This window comes from Phocoena sinus, chromosome 2 (genome assembly GCF_008692025.1).
Source record: "Phocoena sinus isolate mPhoSin1 chromosome 2, mPhoSin1.pri, whole genome shotgun sequence".
Lineage (NCBI taxonomy): Eukaryota > Metazoa > Chordata > Mammalia > Artiodactyla > Phocoenidae > Phocoena > Phocoena sinus.
This window is the reverse complement of record NC_045764.1, coordinates 145,277,266-145,296,425: the sequence shown is the minus strand read 5'-3', so window position 1 is coordinate 145,296,425 and position 19,160 is coordinate 145,277,266. Positions and strand designations below refer to the sequence as shown.

The following is a 19,160-nucleotide window of genomic DNA, read 5'->3' as shown; positions in this document are numbered from 1 at the left end:
CCAATGGAAAACTATGCATTCTTTAGAGCAGACCTTTCCACGTTATCTGATTCTAGCTTTTTATTGCTTTGGAGGTATTTTACAACTTATGTAAACTGTATTTAACTGGTAACAAGGCAAAATAAATTCTGTCCAGTGGAAGCTCAATTGACTTTCCTGAAAAAATAGAAACCATCCCATTCTCCACCTTCTTAGTGCTAAACATATAATCCTACTTTCACCAGTACCCATCCTGTTTTCCTTCCCTCCTGTTTTAATGGAGGGGCTGTCTTTCCTCCTAATTAGGGCCAAATTCTTTTCCTGTGTTTTGGATTCCTGCAACCCTGCCTCCTCAGAACTCTTCCCTGTGGACTATGCAGTCTGGTTTCATCTATATATCTTTTTCAATTTTTTTTTTCCTCTGAATAGGACCCTCAATGGTTTTAAACGTTCTTTTTTTTTTTTTTTCCTGTTAAAGAAAACAAAACAAAACCTTTCCTGGATCTTAGCTTCCCTTCTAGCTACTCCTCTAACTGCCTTCATTTCCTTTCCTTCCACTCACTGTTCAGCCAGTTCTCCTCTGGGGTCCTGCGTTATCACACCCATGAAGGACCTCTGATTGAGATCACTTATGTCTCACTGATAAAATCTTAGTGTCAACAAATCCAACATTTTTCAGTCATCTTATTGACTTTCCAACAACAACTGACACAATTTGACCACTCTCACTTCTTGAAATGCTCTCTTTTCCAGCTTCCATGACAGTACTCTCCCAGTTTTTTTTCTTATCCTTCTGACCACTCCTTCTGACTCCTTGTAAGTATATCCTCCTCTATCCATGCATTAACCCCAAGCATCTCTCAAAGCTCGGTTCTAGGCCTTCTTTTCTTTTCTTTCCAGTTAATACTTCTGAATATTCTTGTCCATGCCTAGGACTTTACCACCACCTCTTTATCAATGACCTCTGCCTTGACCATGCATCTGAGCTCAGGTTACTTATCAATTCTTCTTGGAAGTCTCAGAGGCATCTCAAATTCAATGTATATATAACTGAAGTCATGATTTTCTCCCTCAAAACTTAGCCTTTTCCAGGAGTTTTATTTCAATGAACAGTTATACAAAAACCTAGGCCCTGATTTCTTGTCCCTCAACCCCTAATCTCTCCAATCCATCACCAAATTCTATCTTTTTATATTAGATCCATTTACTTCTAACTCTACTTTCACTAGATTTGTCCAAGCTACCATCTTCTCTCCCTGTGTACTCCTGTAAAGTCTTCCTAATCATCTACTCTAATCCACTCTCAGCCCTCTCCATCCTTTCTTCTCATAGTAGCCAAAATAATCTTATATAATGCATATCTGATCACATAAGCCCCTATTAAAAACCCTTCGGTGACTCTTAAAGACCAAAATCTTCAACATGGCCAGGCCCCTGCATAATCTAGGCTGCATCCTCATCTGATATCATGTTCCATTCCAGCTGTGCTTCAGCCACAATGAGTGCCTTCTAGGTCTCCCTCCACCCCCTCTGCCCCCAGAGACTTTGCATGGGCTGTTGCCTTTGCTTGGAACATGGCCACCCAACTGCCCACTTGGCCACATTCACACCTGCCTTTCCTTCAGATCATAGCTCCCCTCAATGTCTCTAATAGGATTCTCCCATTTTAATCTCTCACCATCATCATCATAATAGCTAATACTCAGACATGTTTACTACACATCAGTCACTGATCTAAGGGCTCTACCAATAAGAATTTGTTATATATGGAAACTGAGTTACCACACACTTTTATGTACCATAACTGTAATTTTCCTCATGTGTAACATAGAATAATAATACTTTCTTCATAGGGTGGTTGAGAATATAAAATGAGTTAATATGTGTAAAAGACTTGGAACAGTGCCAGCCACATAATAAATGCTCAATAAATGTAAATATTAGCAATTGTTAGTACTGTAATCTTACATTTACTGCATGATTACTTGATTAAAGTCTGTCTCTGTCTCATAAGTACTGTGAACATTGGTCAGGGTCTTCTTTTTTTACCCACTATTATATTCCTTGTGTCTTCCTAGGGCATTGGTACATTGTAAATGCTCAAAAACATTTCTGGAGTTAATGAATAATAATTTGTGTCCAACCACGCAGGGTTGTTACAAAGCTAAAAAAAAGTATGTGAAGTACTTTTTAAAACTACATAGACATATAGAAATATTAAACATTTAAATGGTAAACTGTGATGGTAACTGTAACCATAACAGGAATCTTAGGAAAGGAAAACTAATGTGGCCTAAAATTGTTAGAAAAGAGGCTTGTGGAAGAAGAGGACTTCAAAGTATATATAGGATTTGAATGGATGAAGTGGACCTCAAAATATGTATAGGATTTAGTAGAGTAGTGTGAGCATATATGTATGCAGGGAAGAACGGGCTACCAGCCTACTTGGTGGATGTGTGATGAGGAGTAACAGGAAATATAATTATAGATACAGTGGAGACAAATCATGGAGGGACTTGATAGGCAGATAAAGGAGTCTGGACCTGATATGACAGAGAAGAGAGTATTGACCAGGGACATTTCAGGAAGATTCGTTCACCTAAAAACTAGTGACCAGGACCTCTTCTTGATACTGTAGATTCAATGGTAATCAAAACAAACCATGAGGGACTTCCCTGGTGGCACAGTGGTTAAGAATCCACCTGCCAATGCAGGGGACATAGGTTCGAGCCCTGGTCCAGGAAGATCCCACGTGCCGCGGAGCAACTAAGCCTGTGCGCCACAACTGCTGAGCCTGCGCTCTAGAGCCTGTGCCCTGCAACAAGAGAAGCCACCACAATGAGAAGCCTCTGCACTGCAACAAAGAGAATCCCCTGCTCACGGCAACTAGAGAAAGCCCGTGCACAGCAACGAAGATCCAACACAGCCCAAAGTAAAATATAAATAAATTAATGTAAAAAAAAAAACAACCATGAAATAGAGACACAGATGTAGAGAACAAATGTATGGACACCAAGGGGGGAAAGAGCGGGGGACGAATTGGGAGATTGGGATTGACATATATACAGTAATATGTATAAAATAGATAACTAATGAGAACCTGCTGTATAGCACAGGGAACTCTACTTTACTTCGCTCTACAGTAGAAACTAACCCAACATTGTAAAACAACCATATGCCAATTAAAAAAAAAAAAAGAATGGTGAAGGGATTTAACCAGGTGATTTCTGAGACCCCATGGGCTTTATCATTTTGTGATTTGAATAATGATTATCTTTCAGCAAGCTCATACTTCCAGCTCCAACTTAAGTGGGATCTATACTATAGTCAAGAATACTGGTGATACTATTTACATCTTGAGTTCATGTGGTTTGTTCAGAAGGGAGGGGAAACAAGTTTATAAACACACGCTGTGATCAGTTCATTTTCCAGGAGCCTGTCCTCGATTACCACTGAACCCACAACGACAATTTCTATTTGACATCTTTATCAAAGAATCTTCTTACTTCTCCTTCGGTATATTTTACTTTGGGGAAGGGGCATTGCCCAATTTTATTTTCTAAATGGTGTTTAGCAGACTGAAGATGCTCAATAAACATTATATATCCATGGAACCATCTCTGGAAAAGAAATCTTGGCTATGTGACTACACACCCAGTGCAATAAACAATAACTGTTTTAACCCATTCACCAGGGGTAGTTCATGTGGAAACCTAAAATTAAAAATAAGTGAAAACAGCTGGCTCATGATGATTTTGTCAAGAAAACTTCAAATATACAAAACCCAGATGGCTGGCATAGAACAGCACAGAAGATACCACTGAGTAAATATCAAATGAATAATCCTGGCCATTGAGAATTTCTGTTCACTTTCACTCCATAAAGGTTATTTCAAAGTGGATTTCTTTATTCATCACAAAGAATTATGCACGGAAACTGACAAAAGATTAATCTCCAATATTTACAAGCAGCTCATGCAGCTCAATATCAAAAAAAACAAACAACCCAATCCAAAAATGGGCAGAAGACCTAAACAGACATTTCTCCAAAGAAGATACACAGATTGCCAACAAACACATGAAAGAATGCTCAACATCACTAATCATTAGAGAAATGCAAATCAAAACTACAATGAGGTATCACCTCACACCAGTCAGAATGGCCATCGTCAAAAACTCTACAAACAGTAAATGCTGGAGAGGGTGTGGAGAAAAGGGAACCCTCTTGCACTGTTGGTGGGAATGTAAATTGATACAGCCACTATGGAGAACAGTATGGAGGTTCCTTAAGAAACTAAAAATAGAACTTCAATATGACCCAGCAATCCCACTACTGGGCATATACCCTGAGAAAACCATAACTCAAAAACAGTCATGTACCACAATGTTCATTGCAGCTCTATTTACAATAGCCAGGACATGGAAGCAACCTAAGTGTCCATTGACAGACTAATGGATAAAGAAGATGTGGGGGCTTCCCTGGTGGCGCAGTGGTTGAGAGTCCGCCTGCCAATGCAGGGGACACGGGTTCGTGCCCCAGTCAGGGAGGATCCCACATGCCGCGGAGCGGCTGGGCCCGTGCGCCATGGCCGCTGAGCCTGCGCGTCCAGAGCCTGTGCTCCGCAACGGGAGAGGCCACAACAGTGAGAGGCCCGCGTACCAAAAAAACAAACAAACAAACAAACAAACAAAAAAAAAAAAAAAAAAAAAAAAGATGTGGCATATATACACAATGGAATATTACTCAGCCTGAGTTATTTGTAGTGAGGTGGATGGACCTAGAGTCTGTCATACAGAGTGAAGTAAGTCAGAAAGAGAAAAACAAATACCGTATGCTAACACATATATACGGAATCTAAAAAAAAAAGGTTATGCAGAACCTAGGGACGGGACAGGAATAAAGACGCAGACATAGAGAATGGACTTGAGGACACGGGGAGGGGGAAGGTAAGCTGGGACGACATGAGAGAGTGGCATGGACTTATATGCACTACCAAATGTAAAATAGCTAGCTAGTGGGAAGCAGCTGCATAGCACAGGGAGATCAGCTCAGTGCTTTGTGTCCACCTAGAGGGGTGGGATAGGGAGGGTGGGAGGGAGATGCAAGAGGGAGGAGATATGGGGATATATGTATATGTATAGCTGATTCACTTTGTTATAAAGCAGAAACTAACACACCATTGTAAAGCAATTATACTCCAATAAAGATGTTAAAAATTTTTTTCAAAAGACAAATTATGCATGGAAAACTTGAACGAAATGTCTGGAAAGTAAGTTGGATTGTGATTTGAAAATTCTAGTAACAAATGATACTCTAACTTTAATTACTGAATTCAATTACTTCACGGACTGGAAACTCACTTCAAGACCTGTGAAAAATGCCCCTTTTAAAAAATGTATTAGAGGGAATTCCCTGGCGGTCCAGTGCTTACAGGGGGCACAGGTTCCATCCCCAGTCGGGGAACTAAAATCCCGCAAGCCGCACGGTGTGGACAAAAAAAAAAAAAAGATATTAGAAATTAATAACAGAAGGAATTTTAGAAAGTTCACAGTATGTGGAAATTAAACAATATACTCTTAACTAATGGGAGAAATCACAAGGGAAATCAGAAAATACCTTGAGATGAATGAAAACACACAACATACAAAAACTTATAGGATGCAGCTAACACAGTGCTTAGAAAGAAATTAATAGCTGTGAATATCTATATTAAAAAGAAAGATCTAAAATCAGTAACATAACCTTCCAATTTAAGAAATTAGGAAAAGACTAAACCCAAAGCAAGCAGAGGGAAGGAAATAAAGACTAGAGCAGAAATAAATAAAATAGAGAAGCAAAAAACAATAAAGAGAATAAACAAAAACCGAAAGTTTGTTCTTTGAAAATATCAACAAAATTGACAAGACAGCTGGACTGACCAAGAAAATAGAGAAGACTCAAATTACTAAAATCAGGAATGAAAGAGGTGCTATTACAACTTTACAGAAATAAAAAGAATTATAAGGGAATACTATCAACATGCCAACAAATTAGATAAGCAATATGAATTCCTAGAAACACCCAAACTACCAAAACCAAATCAAGAAGAAATAGAAAATCTGAATAGAACTATAACAAGAGATTGAATCAGTAATCAAAACCTTCCCACAAAGAAAAGCCCAGGCCAGGCAACTTCCCTAGTGAATCCTACCAAATGTTTAAAGAAGAATTAGCACTAATCCTTCACAAACTTTTCCAAAAAATAGCCGATGGACTTCCATCTCATTTTATAAGGCCAGTATTACCCTGATACCAAAACCAAAGACATCACAAGAAAACTGAAAACAAACATTTCTATGAATATAGTCACAAAAATCCTCAACAAATTACTAGCAAAGTGAATCCAGCAACATATAAAAATGATTAAACACCATGACCAAGTAGAATTTATCTCAGGAATGTAAGATTGGTTTAACATATGAAAATCATATTAATAAAGGACAAAAACCATATGATCATCTCAGCATACAAAGAAAAAGCATTTGACAAAGTCCAACATCCTTTCATGATAAAAACATTCTACGACTAGGAATAAAAAGGAAGTTCTGCAACCTGATAACAGAATCACATAAAATCCACAGCCTACACAATATTTAATGGTGACTAATATTAGGAACAAGACAAGATGTCTGCTCTTACTACTTCTATTCAACACTGTATTAGAGGTTCTAGCCAAGGCAATTAGATAAAAAAAAAAAAGAGAAATAAACGGAACGTGGATTGAAAAGGAAGATGTAAAAGTATTTCGATTAGCCCGTGACATGATTTTGTACATAAAAGTTTTAAGAAACCTACCTACCAATTAGAGCTAATAAATGAGTTAAGTAAATTTGCAGGATACAAGGTCAATATACAAAAATGTATTGTGTATCTATACACTAGCAATTTTTAAAAATTTATTTATTTATCTTTGGCTGCATTGGGTCTTTGTTGCTGCGCATAGGCTTTCTCTAGTTGCGGCGAGCATGGGCTACTCTTTGTTGTGGTGCACGGGCTTCTCATTGCGGTGACTTCTCTTGTTGCAGAGCATGGGCTCTAGGCACGTTGGCTTCAGTAGTTGTGGTATGCGGGCTCTGTATTGTGGCGCATGGGCTTAGTTGTTCCGCGGCATGTGGTATCTTCCCAGACCAGGGCTCTAACCCGTGTTCCTTGCATTGACAGGCGGATTCTTAACCACTGCGCCACCAGGGAAGCCCATACACTAGCAACTCAATGAAGGAAAGAACAGTCTTTTTAAAAAATGGTGTTGGGATGATTAGATGTCCACATGGAAAGGAATAAAGTTGGACCCTTACCTCACACTATATACAAAAATTAACTCAAAATGGATCATAGACCTAAATGTAAGAGTTAAGACTATAAAGCTCTTAGAATTAGTACAGGAGTAAATCTTTGTAACTTTGGATTAGGTGGGTTTCTCAGATATGGCACCAAAAGTACAAGTAACAAAAGAAAAAATATGTAATTAGACCTTAACAAAATTTTTAAACTTTTGTGATTCAAAGGATACAATCAAGAAAATGAAAAGACAACTCACAATATGAGAAAACATATATAAAGATTATAATCTGATAAGGGACTTGTGTCTAAAGTATGTAAAGAACTCTTACAACTCAGCAATAAAAGGACAAATAATTTTTAAATGGGCAAAGGATCTGAATAGACATTTCTCCAAAGAAGATATACAACTGGCCAATAAGCACATGAAAATATGCTCAACATCAAAGGCCATCACAGAATTGTAAATCAAAACCATAATGGGAAACCATTTCACCCACTTGTATGGCTATAATTTAAAAAAAAAAAGATAGGCAAAAGCAGGCATTGGTAAGGATATGAAAAAACTGGAACCATGTTACGTTGCTGGTGGAAACGTAAAATGGTCAGTTGCTTTGGAAAACAGTGTGGAAGTTCCTCACAAAGTTAAACATAGAGTTACCATATAACCCAGCAATTCCACTACTAGGTATATATACCCAAGATAAATGAAAACATGTCCACACAAAAATTTGTACACAAATGTTAATAGCAGCATTATTCATAATGGTGAAAAAGTGGAACCAGCCCAAATGCCTATCAACTGAAGAATGGAGAAACAAAACGTGGTTTTGTCCATACAACTGAATATAATTTGGTCTAAGAAACAAATAGAGTACTGACACATGCTACAACAAACATAAACCTTGAAAACACTGTTAAATGAATGAGGCCAGACACAAAAGACCACATATGATTCTACCCATACGTAACGTCCAGAATAGGCAAACCCAGAGAGAGTAAATAGATTAGTGGTTGCCAGGAGCTAAGAGGAGGGAGGAATGGGGAGTGACTGCTAATGTGAATGGGGTTTCTCTTTGGGGTAATGAAAATGTTCTGAAATTAGATAGTGGTAATGGTTGCACCACTTTGTGAATATACTAAAAAGCCACTGAATTGTGAACTTTAAAAACGTGAATTTTATGGTATATCAATTATATCTAATAAAATTATTATCATTTTTAAAATTTTATTTATTTTAGGCTGCGTTGGATCTTCGTTGCTGCATGCAGGCTTTCTCTAGTTGCGGCAAGTGGGGGCTACTCTTCGTTGCGGTGCACGGGCTTCTCATTGCAGTGGCTTCTCTTGTTGTGGAGCACCGGTTACAGGTGCGCGGGCTTCAGTAGTTGCAGCATGCGGGCTCAGTACTTGTGGCTTGCGGGTTCTAGAGCGCAGGCTCAGTAGTTGTGGTGCACAGGCTTAATTGCTCCACGGCATGTGGGATCTTCCCAGACCAGGGCTCAAACCTGTGTCCCCTGCATTGGCAGGCGGATTCTTAACCACTGCGCCACCAGGAAAGCCCTTAAATTATCATTTAAAAAGAATGGATGTATGTCCTATAGATCTTGTTGGAGGAATTTGCATTTAAATACATATTTCTTTTTTTTCCCCAAATTAAAATTGACTGTTGTCTGTTTGAAATGACCAATAACTCATCCTTTAAAATGACATTACAGTTAAATTATACATATATTTGACGCATTGATCGTTGTCTAAATTAATATCTCTTATCTATGAGTAGCAGTTTATTTTAAAGTTGAAAATATTTTGAAGTGAAAAATTTCTGAGATGCTACTATCCATACATAGCCCTTAATATGCTAAAATTTAGTAAATGTGCGAGAAAGGGCTTAGCATTTTCTTAGGTTATTTTATTAAACAAACAATTTCTAATGTTTGAACATTTCCTTAGCATCTAGTGCTTTTAAAGATTCTTTACTTTTTCTTTAGTGATATCAGGGCCAAGCAAAATAGAAGTCAAAGAGTAAATGAATTTCTGACAATTCTATGTTTAATCAGTATTCAACTCATGGTGGAGCAATTAAGCAGGACTTCCCATGTTCAGTAATTTCCATATCTTGGTTTTTCCAGAATGAATTTTCAAAACAGTGTTTCCAGGCTTTCTGAATGTGAATGTTAATATACAGAAGTTTCTTGGCCTAGGTAAGAAAAATATGAATTTTTTACTTTTTCTCCCTCTTCCTCCACACAGTCTATGTACTGGAGAGATTACTCAGGAGTCCAATTTCATTTGCTATTTTTAAGCTAAGTACACTGGCTTTTTTTTTTACAATAAATGCCTATATCAAAAAGGCCAAGCTCATATGGTCATTGAAGTTAATTGTTTGTGTTATATCGTTATGTACATTATTAGTCTGCAATAAATGACACAAGGGACTATGTCAAATTCGTAATAAAAGTAAACAGCTATGGTGGGGCTTGATCTTCTGAAGTTGGGTTATATTATAGCTAGGGTTGCCAGATTTAGCAAACAAAAATACATGATGCCCAATTAAATTTGAATTTCAGATAAACAATGAATAATAATTTCAGTATATCTCAAATACTACATGGGACATATTTATGCTAAAAAATTATTCATTGTTTATCTGAAATTCATACAGAACTGGGCATCCTGCATTTTATCTGGCAACTCTGATTACATGAATAAGAGAGATTTTCTGCACTCTCCTTACAAAAAGCTGCCCAGACTAGCAGTAGGCTATAAACAGACTGAGAGGTCCCTACATTTCTGTCCTGGCTGGTCACTGAACAGTTAAGGAAGTATCCAGCAAAGTCCTAGAATTGGGCTGGCTTGTGATCGGATCCTGGTCTATTTTTAGGCTGAGATAAATGGGACAGTTATTCCAGGGATTGGGGAAAAGCGAGTCATATTTAAAATTGTGAAGAAGTATGTGCTTGAGAGGGGAGGGGAGGGTGTCATATATTGCCACAGTAAAGGCCACTTCAACCACATCAGTACTGTGCACATCCACCCCGCCCCAGGCAAAACAAAGTAGGTATAAATGATGTCCTATTAATTGGAAGGAGCCAGAGGGCTCCCTGTTTTTGAATGTGTGGATTGAGTACGTCAAGCAAACGAACGGTGAGATGGGAAACTGGCTTTGAAATCATCTCCACTGGAATGAAGCACAGTTACCTCAAACCCAATGCATCTGACACTGATGCATTACCTTCCCCTCCTCATTCTTCCCCTTTCCCTGACTTCATTCATGTATTCAACAAATATTTGAGTGGCTACTCAGTTCCAGCATGTGCTAGCTCTGGCCATATACCCATGAGCAGAATAGGCACGGTCCCTGCTCTCAGAGAACTTATAGGGGGAACATGCTGATATAATCACGAAAATACATGTTTAATTACACATTAAGACATTGCTATGAAGAAAAGATGTTGGTTGCTATGAAGAAAAGGTGTTGGTTATAATCAAGATGGTATACCACTACTGATCTTTACGGTGCTATTATAATGAAGAAACACTATGAAGCATCCGAAGAATTAAACTTTTTAAAAGAAAGTATTACACATTTTCCTGTTTAGGGAAATAATATTCCATTAATATTCCAAGGCACTTAACACCTGTCTCCTCACTGGGGTCACCGCGGAGGCTCCCAGACGACTGCAGTGCAGCTACTTCTGGCCTGGAACGCAGCTGCTAGTTAACAGCTGTACAGCCTCAGCGCTCCACACTCAAGGCCTTGAAGAGGGGCTCACCGCACCCAATTAAATAACAGATATTTCTATTTTCGAATAATGCATCTTGTGTCTTGCAGATGTACCTGGAACTAATGAACAGAGGTACTTTCTGCTTACCTGAGCTTTCTCAACTCGGTTTTGGCAATTTTCTTTTCAGTTAAAAATTCCTCCCCCCCCACACACACTTTTTTCCCCATATACCACTTCATCATCTAACCGATGGAACCCAGTTTAGCCTTTTTCACTGAATGGCTGGAAGAAGGGAAAATTAGGAAACTGGATGGGGCGGGGGTAGTGTCAAAACTTTCTTTGGGGGGCCCCAAGCAACCTTACCCCGAGTGTCCAGTCCTAACTCCTGGTTCCTTTCCCTTGGACAGGGCTCGGGCGGCCCAAGGATGAGGCGAACTGAGGTAGAACAACCGGAGCCTCTCTGCCCGCAGTCCTCCCTCCACCTCTTTGCCACCTCGGGCTGCATTTTCCGGACCGGAAAAAAAAGAGCCGGGAGCACACTCGCCGCGGCGATGGACCGCCGGCCTCTGTGGGAGGAAGGCGAGGCCGCAGCCCCGCGGCCACTTTGATCGTTGCGCGCCTCCAACTTCACAGAGTGCACCGCTCAGGGGGTGCAGCCTGGCCTCCGCCCAGAGCGACCCCGGTCCTCGCGCGGGGAGGAGCTGCGGCGGGAAAGCCGAGCCGCCGCCCGCGGTCTAGAGATCACCCGCCCGAGTTTTTCCGGCCCTCAGCCCGCGGCGGGGGAGGAGCCGCCGCCACTCGCGTTCCCTGGCCCCAGTCGCCGCCGGCGGAAGGGCCGCGCGCTTCGCGGAAGCGCGGCCGCAGCTGAGGATCAGCTGCTGGAGGAGGCGGAGAAGGAGAGGGAGGAGCCTAGGGGAGGGGGAAGGGGAGGGAGGGGACCGTCAGGAAGCCGCGAACGCCACCGAGTGTCTGCACACCTCGCTCCGTCTGCTATGGCTGGTTAAAGAACCATCCGGATCGCAGCGCGGGGGGAGGGTCGGGTGGGGGGAGAGCGCCGGCCGCGCGTGAGGCCGAGGGAGGGGCGGCGGCGCGAGCGGCGGCGGCGGCGGTTCCAGCATGAAGAGGAGAGCTGGCCTGGGGGACAGCATGAGGTCAGTGGTGGGCTTCTTGTCCCAGCGGGGCTTGCATGGGGACCCCCTGCTCACTCAGGACTTTCAGAGGAGACGCCTGCGAGGCTGCAGAAACCTCTACAAGAAGGACCTCCTGGGCCACTTCGGCTGTGTCAATGCCATTGAATTCTCCAACAATGGAGGCCAGTGGCTGGTCTCAGGTAAATCAACCCCCTTCCCCTCCCCGCGCCTCCCGGCCCCCTTCCAACCTCCCCTTTCCGTTTTCCCTCGCCACCCTCCTCCTGCCCTCCGTCCCCACCCCCTCCCTCCTCAACCCCCCCTTCGGCGGTGGGAAGGTGGGTGTCAAATTAAAACCCTGGCGGGGGAGGGAGGGAGAGAGGGGTAGGAGAGGATGTCTTCTATAAAAAAGACCTAAAATGGTTGACAGGTCCTTAATTCGCTTTATCCCAAGTGTAAAGTGATCTCTTCTGATGACTGCGGTGGAAGTGTGGGTCGGGGAGGGGGGCGAGGTTACCGCTTGACAAAGTTTGATGGGAAACTCTTCCTCCGCGTACTTTAAAAGGTGCTGGGGGCATTTGAGCGATTTGGTGGGGGAGGAGGCCGAAGCACGCCGGATGCCGGGGGCGGCGGGGGGGGGAGCTCGAGCCCCTGTCTCCGTCGTCCCGGGAAGGGGCCTTGGGGCCGGGGGCCGGGCTGTGACAGGGCCGGCCGCCGGAGGGGTCGGGGCTGCGACTCCGGGTGAACGGAGGGGAGGTAACGAGCGGGTCCCCTTGGGCCGCCCCCTCGTCGCCCTCGGGCCCAGCGCCATCTCCTCGGGTCCTGGAGTGGCCTCTTCCGTATCTTGTTTTTCTTATGGCTTTGGGAGTGCCTTGGGCTCTGGAGGCCAAGGGGTACCGGCCTGAACTTGAATGCGCAACTTGCGAGGCAGGGGGTGGGGGGGGTGGACGACCCCGGGAGACTTGTTGGCTGGAGCCCCGAGCCCGCACCCCCTTTCCCCGCGCCTGCCGTTGCAGGTGGTCTCCGCGCCTCCTCCTCCCGCCCAGCTGGGCTTGGTTGCCCCCCGGCTCCCCCTCCGGTGTTGGGTAAGTGGCGAAATCGAGGCCGGCGCTCTGGCCGGGCGGTGTAGGCCTCGCTCTCCCGGGGCTCCTAGCGACAGGCAGCTGAATCGATAGCCTATTGCTCCCGGGGAGGCCGGGGCCGGGCGGGTGGCGGCGATAGCTGCTCCGGGGGAGGTGCTCCTGCCGCCCGTGGGGGCGCTCGCCGCCGCCGCCCTCATCACGGGGGTCGCGGGCCCACGGCTGGCGAGTGGGGATGGGTTACGCTGGGGGCGGCTCCCCGAAACCCGGTTCAGGCGAGGAGGGCGAAGACGGCTGATCTGGCGTTCCCGCTCGCCTTTTGCCCTCCCAACCCCGTCCCTTTTCCTATATCGAGAGGGAGGAAGGGGGAGCCCAGCGCTGGACGTGGCGCTTCGCTTCACCCAGGCCGGTCCCCGAATGGTTTTCTAATTTACGTCAGTGGGCAGCTCGCCAGAAACTTCTGGGATCAGGGCAAAGCATCCGTTTTCTTCGCGAGTAACATTCGGAAGTGACACGGGGCGTGCAGTCCAGTTTGGGGGTAACAGAGATAAGACTTGTGATCATTTCATGATAAACCTTCTGGGGTTTCTCCAGAACTGACTTGACTTTTCCACTTCAGATCGTTTTCTCTTTGACTAGGTAGATTTTGGTCCTAGATCATCTCCTGAAGAAATCTGATATTCCACTTCGAGACATACCCCAAACAAAAGCTTCCTTCCCCCACAGGGCCAAAAATTCCAGGGGCAAAGATGGGGGAAGAACTCTTTACAGAGCTCCCAGTTTTTTCCCCTGCTGCTACTTCTGTATTCATCATACTCCTGTCTCCTTCCCAGACTGATGTATTCCAACAGACATGTTCCCAGACACAAGTAAATGCACCCTACAGGGTGAGGGAATTGGGGGGTGCTATTACAGACTGAGCTAATCGTGTTGATTAAATCATAAATGTAGTCATACATTGCTCAATTTAACACGATTTTTATTTATTTTAAACATCTTTATTGGAGTTTAATTGCTTTACAATGGTGTGTTAGTTTCTGCTTTATAACAAAGTGAATCAACTATACATATACATATATCCCCATATCTCCTCCCTCTTGCATCTCCCTCCCACCCTACCTATCCCACCCCTCTGGGTGGTCACAAAGCACCGAGATGATCTCTTTGTGCTATGCTGATCTCCCTGTGCTATTCGGCTGCTTCCCACTAGCTATTTTACATTTGGTAGTGTATATATGTCCATGCCACTCTTTCACTTTGTCCCACCTTACCCTTCCCCTTCCCCGTGTCCTCAAATCTGTTCTGTACGTCTGCGACGCTTTTTAAAAATAACAGATTTATTAAGATATAATTCACATGCCATACATTTCATCCATTTAAAGTTCATTAACACTTTTAAAATATATATATTTATTTATTTGGGTTACGCCGAGCCCCAGTTGCCGCCTCTAGTTCCCCGACCAGGGATGAACCCGGCCCCCTGCATTGGGATGGTGGAGTCTTACCCACTGGACCACCAGGGAAGTCCCCATTAACACTTTTTTAAAGATGCTAAAAAGTTGCCTCCATTTTCTACCAGTTAATCCTTGTGTAGTACCTTCCCCCATGAACCCAATTTTCTCTAGACTTGACCAGTTCATTTCCTTTATCTTAATTTTAGTCTATAGAGGAGCAGGGTCCTTTCCACAAGCAGGCTCTGGTAAACCTGGTTCTAGTCATTCATTTCCTATTTTCTAGGCCTGAGTTGCCCATCTCCATCAGTACTTCCTGGGTTCCAACTTTCTTTGCCCCTTACTCCTCCTCCTTCCCGGCACGCTTCCTCTAGCTTAGTTCTTCCTGTTTCCTTTTTATCTACTCATGTCCTTGTTCTTAGTCTTCCAGTAGGCTTTTTCACCTGCCCCTCCAGTTTAGCTCAGCTAGCGTTAGCTTTTCTTACTTGTTCCCTGAACGGTAGAATTAGCTTATTCACCATCTAGTATGAGTACAACTTACGCAACAGAAAGTTCCTCCTGTTCGCTTCAGATAAGGAAGCCCCCTCTGGGAGTCATAAATACACTTGTTAAAGCTAATTAAATTTTGTTCTGGGAAGTCCTTCAATAATCTTCCCAAATTTAAACCTATTTAAGGTGTTTACACCTTATTTATCATTGTCCTTCTTTAGCAGTTAACACCTGAGGGGAGGAGCACATGGTATTTTGAGGCTAATGCTATCAATCCCTAATGTTTCATCAAAAATGTGGTGGGAGGCCAGACTCTAGGATGGTAATGAGATTACTTTTATATATTTTGTTGTAGTGCTTGTATCTTGTCTGGATTGGTTAAAGCTCTTGAAAGTGGTGATTAAAGTGATAGTTTGTTCCACAGAAAAGGAGATCAGCCTTGTGGTTACCAGAGGAGGGGGTGGGGGAGTTGGGCCGGTGGCAGGGGAATTGGATGAAGGCAGTCAGAAGGTACAAACTTCCAGTTATAAGACAAACAGGTACTAGGGATGAAATGTATAATGTACAACATGATAAATATCATTAACACTGCTGCATGTTATATATGAAAGTTAAGAGAGTAAATCCTTCGCGTTCTTATCACAAGAAAATTTTTTTTCTATTTCTGTAATTTTCTATCTATATGATAGAGTGAATTGACTAAACTTATTGTGACTGTCATTTCATGATGTATGTAAGCCAAATCATTACACTGTACACCTTAAACTTATACAGTGCTGTATGTCAATTATATATCAAAACTGGAAGAAAAAGTTTTTTAAAATGATAGATTGTTCATAGTTTGCTCACTGTTTTCATTTTCTAATTGTTTGGGCAGGCTCACGTTTCTTGTAACTGATACACTATTTGGGGTTTTTTGTTTTGTTTTTGTCTTTTTTTGTTCTTTTAATTTTATTTATTTATTTAGCCGCACAGCTCGGCCTATGGGATCTTAGTTCTCTGATCAGGGATTGAACCCGGGGCCATAGCAGTGAAAGTGTCGAGTCCTAACTACTGGACTGCCCAGGAATTCCGTGACACACACTATTTGATAGAATTAACTTAGACCTAGGCCAAAAATAATATTTGCATGATTCCTATGGCCTTATAAAATGCTGTTTGTTAAGGATACATCATTGCTTTTTTGTTCTAATAGCTAGCCCCTTTTCCAGGGCACAATGAGGCCAGCAGATATTAAGAGTAAAGCAGAGAAAACCAGGAAGGAGAAAAGGTGCTCAGCTGGGAAGTGAGTGTGTGACAGCAACAAGTGGGAGGATGTTTTTTGACATTTTGAAATACAGAAGTATTTTAACCTAAAAAGTATTTTTCTTTTTTTTTTTTTTTTTGCGGTACGCAGGCCTCTCACTGTTGTGGCCTCTCCCGCTGCGGAGCACAGGCTCAGCGGCCATGGCTCACGGGCCCAGCCGCTCTGTGGCATGTGGGATCTTCCCGGACTGGGGCACAAACCCATGTCCCCTGCATCAGCAGGCGGACTCTCAACCACTGCGCCACCAGGGAAGCCCTAAAAAGTATTTTTCTTTATTGCTGAAAGGGGCATTAGTGTGATATCATGTAAGGCAGTGTGGTATAGCATACACATGGTTAAAATCACTGCTGTGTCATTTAATGTGTAACTTTAGTCAAGTTGCTAAGCCTCTCTTTCCAAATTTAAGCAATGGGAATACCAGCACCCACCTGAAGGGCTGTTGTGACAGCTACATTAGGCAAAGTTTAGATTGGGTACTGAACAGAGTTCCCAGCCTCTCAGAAAAAATGCTGAGTTTGTTTTCTTTCCCCTTTGTACTTAATAACTTGTGGTTTCATTATTAGCTGACACTTGTTCTTACAGTGATGGTAATGGGCATATGCAAATGGGGCAGACAGGATAGTTTTGTGATTTTTTTGATGTGGAATGAGGAGGCACAATATGGTGGGGAAAGAGCCTGGGATTTGGTGTCACGTGATATGTTGGAGGCGCTACCAGTCACAGATTGTACGAATTTAGGCAAATTCCTTCATTCCTCATCAGTAAACGGGATTAACAAATTGCCCTCACTACCTAACAGTGAGGTCTGTTCAATGAAATGTCATATGTGAAGGTACTTTGTGAACTATATGGGTTTGAGTGAACATTATTCTATAAAGGACAGCTTATGCCTGATGCAGTCGTATCTTAGAATATTTATGGGTGTTAGTTCTTTGAGAGATAAGGAACAAAATTAAGTGCTACTTACAAGAGATTGTAACACCATCAAGGAGGTTATGCTAGTACACATATTTAGGGGATAGCCTGGGTTTACCTTTTAAGTCTTTGGTTGCATCTGATTGTTTCTTTAAATTGCCTCCATTGCCTCCTCTTAGGTTTCTCCTTTTCCCCAGAATGGAAATATATTTGCTTAAAAGTCTTTTTATTTTCTCTTGGGGAAGAAGATGAACATCTTCTTGCATTCTGACTGCTAGACCAATCAGAATGTAGCTCTGGGGGAATTCCTTGGCGGTCCAGTGGTTAGGACTCAGCGCTTTCACTGCGGGGGTCAGGTTCAGTCCCTGGTTGGGAACTAAGATCCCACAAGCCGTGAGGCACAGTCAAAAAAAAGAGTGAAGCTCTGTATATGTAACTCTCTGCTTTCTTATATCTTATAAATGGTTTTGGTAAATAGAATCTTAGCAGTAAATAAAAATGTTCAGCTCTTTGGGATAAGAGTTGCTGTAATATTATTTACCCTGAATTGATGTTTAAGGCATTGGAACTTGTAGCACTAGCAGATTAATAGCCCATAGTGTGAAGTTTTGAGTTACAGTGAGAGATTATGATTTCTTTTTTAATGCTTATGACTAAATGTAGAAAAAGCACCCTCAGAAGCTTTTCAGATAGCATCAGCAACTATACTGTTTCAAAGTGTTAATTAAGTCGGAGTTGTGAATGGGGAGAGGCATTAAATTACTTGGGCATAATATTTATAATTGGACTCACTATTTAGTCCTATTTCTATTTCATATGGGTCTCCCATATTCTTATGGGATATAAGTATCCACAGTTATATAGAGAGATTGAGTCATATAATAAGGAGAGTGATGCATCTCACAGGGTTGTGGTGAGGATTAAATGAAATAACACCTGTAAAGTTTTTAGCACAAGGGCCTAGACCATGCTGTTGCTTTGGTTGCTACTGCTGCTGCAACTGTTACTACTGTAACAGTAGTAACACGGAGGCCCGCGTACCGCAAAAAAAAAAAAAAAAAAAAGCTTTTGTAGTACATACGTTTTTTTTTGTTTTGTTTTTTTTTTTTGCAGTACGCGGGCCTCTCACTGTTGTGGCCTCTCCCATTGCGGAGCACAGGCTCAGCGGCCATGGCTCACAGGCCCAGCCGCTCCGTGGCATGTGGGATTTTCCCGGACCAGGGCATGAACCTGTGTCCCCTGCATCGGCAGGCGGACTCTCAACCACTGCCCCACCAGGGAAGCCCAGTACATACATTTTGACATGGTGATTAGGGAATCAATTCTTGGATTTTCTAATGGGCTTTTCTGTTTACTGATAAGCATTGCTGTGAAGGTGTTAAATTTTATTCGTTGGTCTATTTATTAGTTGAACAAATAGTTTTTTTTTTTTTTTTTTAATAGTTTTGTTTTTTGTTTGTTTTTTTTTTGCGGCACGCGGGCCTCTCACTGTTGTGACCTCTCCCGTTGTGGAGCACAGGCTCCAGACGCGTAGGCTCTGTAGTTGTGGCTCACAGGCCCAGTTGCTCCGCGGCATGTGGGATCTTCCCAGACCAGGGCTCGATCCCGTGTCCCCTGCATCGGCAGGTGGACTCTCAACCACTGCGCCACCAGGGAGGCCCCAGCAGGTTGTTATGTTATCCATTTTATACATATTAACGTATATATGTCAATCCTAATCTCCCAATTCATCACACCACCAACCCCCACCCCTGCCACTTCCCCCCCCTGGT

The 19,160-nt window shown here is 42.8% G+C and overlaps 2 protein-coding genes across 3 annotated transcripts in view; one reads left to right on the top strand and one right to left on the bottom strand.

The window, feature by feature from the left end:
- EXD2 (exonuclease 3'-5' domain containing 2) overlaps positions 1 to 11,950 on the bottom strand; it is a 97,510-nt gene extending 85,560 nt beyond the window's left edge. Inside the window, exon 1 of the mRNA XM_032623680.1 lies at positions 11,385 to 11,950. The gene's annotated coding sequence lies outside the window, so the exon portion shown is untranslated. The remainder of the gene's footprint in view (positions 1 to 11,384) is intronic.
- A 96-nt stretch (positions 11,951 to 12,046) lies between these two features.
- The window catches only part of DCAF5 (DDB1 and CUL4 associated factor 5), a 100,127-nt gene continuing 93,013 nt past the window's right edge, over positions 12,047 to 19,160 (top strand). The window contains exon 1 of one of the 2 annotated variants that reach the window (XM_032623679.1): positions 12,047 to 12,172. Coding sequence is in view for 1 of the 2 variants with exons in the window: in XM_032623678.1 (XP_032479569.1) it covers positions 12,138 to 12,351 (214 nt within the window). In the remaining variant the exon portion in view is untranslated. Of the gene's footprint in view, positions 12,352 to 19,160 lie in introns of both variants that reach the window. The other variant, XM_032623678.1, reaches the window with a different exon arrangement.